The 3,753-nt window shown below is 38.2% G+C and overlaps 1 protein-coding gene across 2 annotated transcripts in view; it reads right to left on the reverse strand.

Moving 5' to 3' along the window:
- Positions 1-3,753, reverse strand: part of BZW2 (basic leucine zipper and W2 domains 2) — a 68,575-nt gene that overhangs the window by 12,634 nt on the left and 52,188 nt on the right. For both annotated transcript variants that reach the window (XM_077757665.1, XM_077757666.1), the window contains exon 8: positions 701-871. In XM_077757665.1, coding sequence (XP_077613791.1) covers positions 701-871 — 171 coding nt within the window. The remainder of the gene's footprint in view (positions 1-700; positions 872-3,753) is intronic.

Genomic DNA, 3,753 nt, shown 5'->3' on the forward strand with positions numbered 1-3,753 from the left:
AAAAAAAAAAAAAAAAAAAAAAAAAGAACTTAAGTTTTGGTTTATCATGTAAAACTTATTAAAGTTCAAATGGGAAGTTTTGTTCAGGCAGGAATTTTAAAAAAACTTAAAGATACAGCGATAGCTGCATGAACTATTGTTATTAAAAAAATGTAGCATTTATATTATAGGGCTATGCAGCTATTGTGAGTGTGATCAAACAAGCCATTGGTTCAACTGTTTCCCCCCCACCCATGATATGAATTCAAAAACCATCAAAATTTTTTATTTAAATTAAAAATAAAAGAAGAGACCCTAAATATTCATACCCAGTGATGCATGAAATACCCAGTGTTGATTTTAAACACTAACCATATACTTAATCATATTATATTATGTGGTAAGATGGAAAAACCACCGTATATAATGGTGTATATACTGACAGTAGATGGCAAATTATTTGAAAGATGAAAATATGTTGCTAATCACAGTAGTGTGATAAAATAAATCGCTTGTGTGGAAATAACCATTAATTTCTGGAACATGCTAGAGGATTCTGCATCAATACTTTGCAGTTGGGCTAGTTTAAACGGTGTGAACAAGTACATTAAGTTCATAGCAGTAAACAAACGTGGGTCTCCTTCAAGGAAGGTCAAGCTCATGCTCCTCGGTGTTAATCCTCTCATTCGTGCGTTCCCAGTGATTGGCACCAGGCGCCCACCTCCTTGATTGGGCATTCCTGAGAAAGACGCTCCTGGAGCTCCTTCTGCAGCTCCTTCCTGGTGCCCAGGGACTGCTGGACTCGGAGGAAGTCGGAAAGCTCCTTCAGGCCCGCGTCAGTAAAGTATTTAGCAAAATGATCCACACTCTGCCTGTTAACTGGGAAGAGTTCCTTGAAGACAAGAGGAAAAAGATTGTTATACAACAAACCATTCACATTTCAGCAAGCAATAAAGGGCAACATTTTCATATTAAAATAGCATTTAGAATATCTCACATTGGAAGGAACAGAATAAATGATTTTCAAATGAATAAATCTTGGGTATCTTTCTGGAGCATTTGCTAAGCACCTTCTAAATTGGACAGTTTTACAGAGAAAGGGAAAAAATGCTAATCAACTTACATAAACTAGCTTCACCCATATTGAACCTTTATTTACTTTTTCTTTCACTTTACTCAAAGTATAGCATGTATGAATACAGCAGGGAACTTGCTAAATTAAATGCAAATAACACAATAACTTATGAGTTAATGGACAAAAGTCAGGTTTTTCTAATATATATATATATTTTCTTTTATTTGAGAGAGCGTGTGCAAGTTGGGGAGAGAGTGGAAGATAGAGAGGGACAGAGAGAAAGAGAAAGAAAGAGAGAGAGAGGAGAGTGGGGGAATCTTAAGCAGACTCCACACTCAGTGTAGAGCCTGATGCAGGACTCAGTCTCATGACCTGAGATGAAATCAAAAGCTGGATGGTCAATGGACTGAGCCACCCAGGTACCCCAAAAGTCAGTTTTAATGATGCTTAGATGACTTGAGATAATATTAGGAAACAGTAATTACTATTATCTCAAGAAACGCTATTCACAATCTGAGAAAATGCTATTATTCTAATACTAGCTTGGAGTTAAAGAGAATTTTTGTGATATCTGTTAATGATGGTAGCTCTAAATTAAGTCACAGTAAGATCTAATCTAAACTCACCCTCCCAACTCTTCAGTTCATTACATAATTCTGTTGGAAATTTTTAAAGAGCAATACCCATGGCTACTTGCATATTTTTCCTCATTTCCATTTTACCTTACACAGATTGGCAGAGCCTCAGTAACACTTAGTCATGTTCTAATCCTGTGTGACTTCAACACCCAGCTAAGATATTAAGGCAATTTTCAAATCTTTCACATTTTTCAGACTGCTACAGTCTAAAAAGTAGATCTAAATTTTTATGGTGGTTAGATGTGCACATGTATGGTCAATGGCTATCCAGTAAAAATCTCAGTAGAAAAATCTCTTATAGCTTTGCCATCATGTACAGGGACATAGCCAAAGACTTCTATAACATGGCTCGAATTTCAATATTCTCTATACCACTGACCCATAACTTCTCCTGTTGAGTTAGGAGTTTCAAAATGTCAGAAGAGTTGGTGGGAGCAGCTATTAAACACACATTCATGTTAGAGCAAACATTTCACATCAGACTGAAATTTAGTCACTGACATTTGTTCTAGCATTCAAGAAGTCTTCAGAATTTGGGATTTAGGGAATGAATTTAATTTTGAGTTTAAATATAGTGGCCATTTTCCTCATAATTACATAAAGTGAAAATTCTTATAGAGGATAAATTGTCTCAACAAGGCTAAGCGGTTGGACGCAAAATACGTAGCCAGGTATATTTAAGGACGTAGCTGAGTATGACCATAGCTGATAATTATTCCGTTACTCCATGCCAGCATTCAGTATTCAATCTAGGAAGAATGTGACTGCAAAGTTTGATCTAAAGTTATGTTCAGAGGAATATATCATCAAACATATTACTGGTGGTTTATTTATGAACTATATTCAAAGCCCTTAAAAATGACACATTTAAGACATCGAAGGTTATTATTCAGATTAAGCTGAAATAAAGTTAGTCTAAATCCTACCATGATATTTACTGGCTTGGAGCACGGTTTGCATTTGTAAGAAAAACCCTACCCAGGCACAAATCTCCATCACCTCATCCCTAGATTAAGGTCTCCCTGCTTCTGGCTCTTGCTTCTGAATCCATTTCCAAAGCAAAGCCAGAGTGATCCTGTTCAGACTCTAAACACATTATGCACAATTCTGCTGAGAATTTCCCCAAAGCTTTCCATCTTACTCAGAATAAAAGCCAAAGTTCCTGGAAGATACGGGACCTGCTATGCCTCTGAGCTGATCTATACTTTTGCTTTTACCAAACACTCCATACTTCTGTCCCTAACATGGCCTGCCCCAAAGCCTCTGGATTCTGTTCACTTTGTCTGGATAATTCTTCTGGAGGCATCTAGACAGCTCACTCCCCACCTCCTTCAAGTCTTTATACAAAAGTCACCTTGGGGTATCCAGGTGGCTCAGTCAGTTAAGGGTCCAGCTTTGGCTCAGGTCATATTCTCATGGTTTATGAATTCAAGCCCTGCGTTGGGGTTGCTGCGGGCAGGGCAGAGCCCACGTTAGATCTTCTGACACTCCCCAGCTTGTGCTCCGTCAAAAATAAATAAGACAGTTAAAAAAAAAGTCACCTTATCAGAGAGATCTTCCTCTGCCACTGTAAACTTTCTTCTACTCTCATATTCCTTAGAGCTTTCCTACTTATTTCCTCATAGCACCTTTTTTAAAACATTAAACCGTACATTTCAATGGTTGATTTAGTCTGTTGCTTCCCATCCCCACTTTTCAGAATTGTTGTTAAGTTTTTCTTGCTTCTGTATTACAGAAATGGGTAACTGCTCAACTTTGAGATATGCTTTCCCCCCCCTAAAATGTACTAGTACAGCCAAGGAGAATTTTGTTGTACGTGTTAAAAAAACAAAATTTCGGGGCCCCTGGGTGGCTCAGTCAGTTAAGCATCAGACTTTGGCTCAGGTCACGATCTAACGGTTCCTGGGTTTGAGTCCCATGTTAGGGTTCCGTGCTGACAGCTCAGAGCCTGGAGCCTGCCTCAGATTCTGTATCCCCCCACCCCCCCGCCCCTCCCCTGCTCCTGCTCTATTTCTCCATCTCTGAAGAATAAACATTAAATAAACATTAATTATTTTTAAA

This window comes from Crocuta crocuta, unplaced genomic scaffold (genome assembly GCF_008692635.1).
Source record: "Crocuta crocuta isolate KB4526 unplaced genomic scaffold, BGI_CrCroc_1.0 scaffold62, whole genome shotgun sequence".
NCBI classification, from domain to species: domain Eukaryota; kingdom Metazoa; phylum Chordata; class Mammalia; order Carnivora; family Hyaenidae; genus Crocuta; species Crocuta crocuta.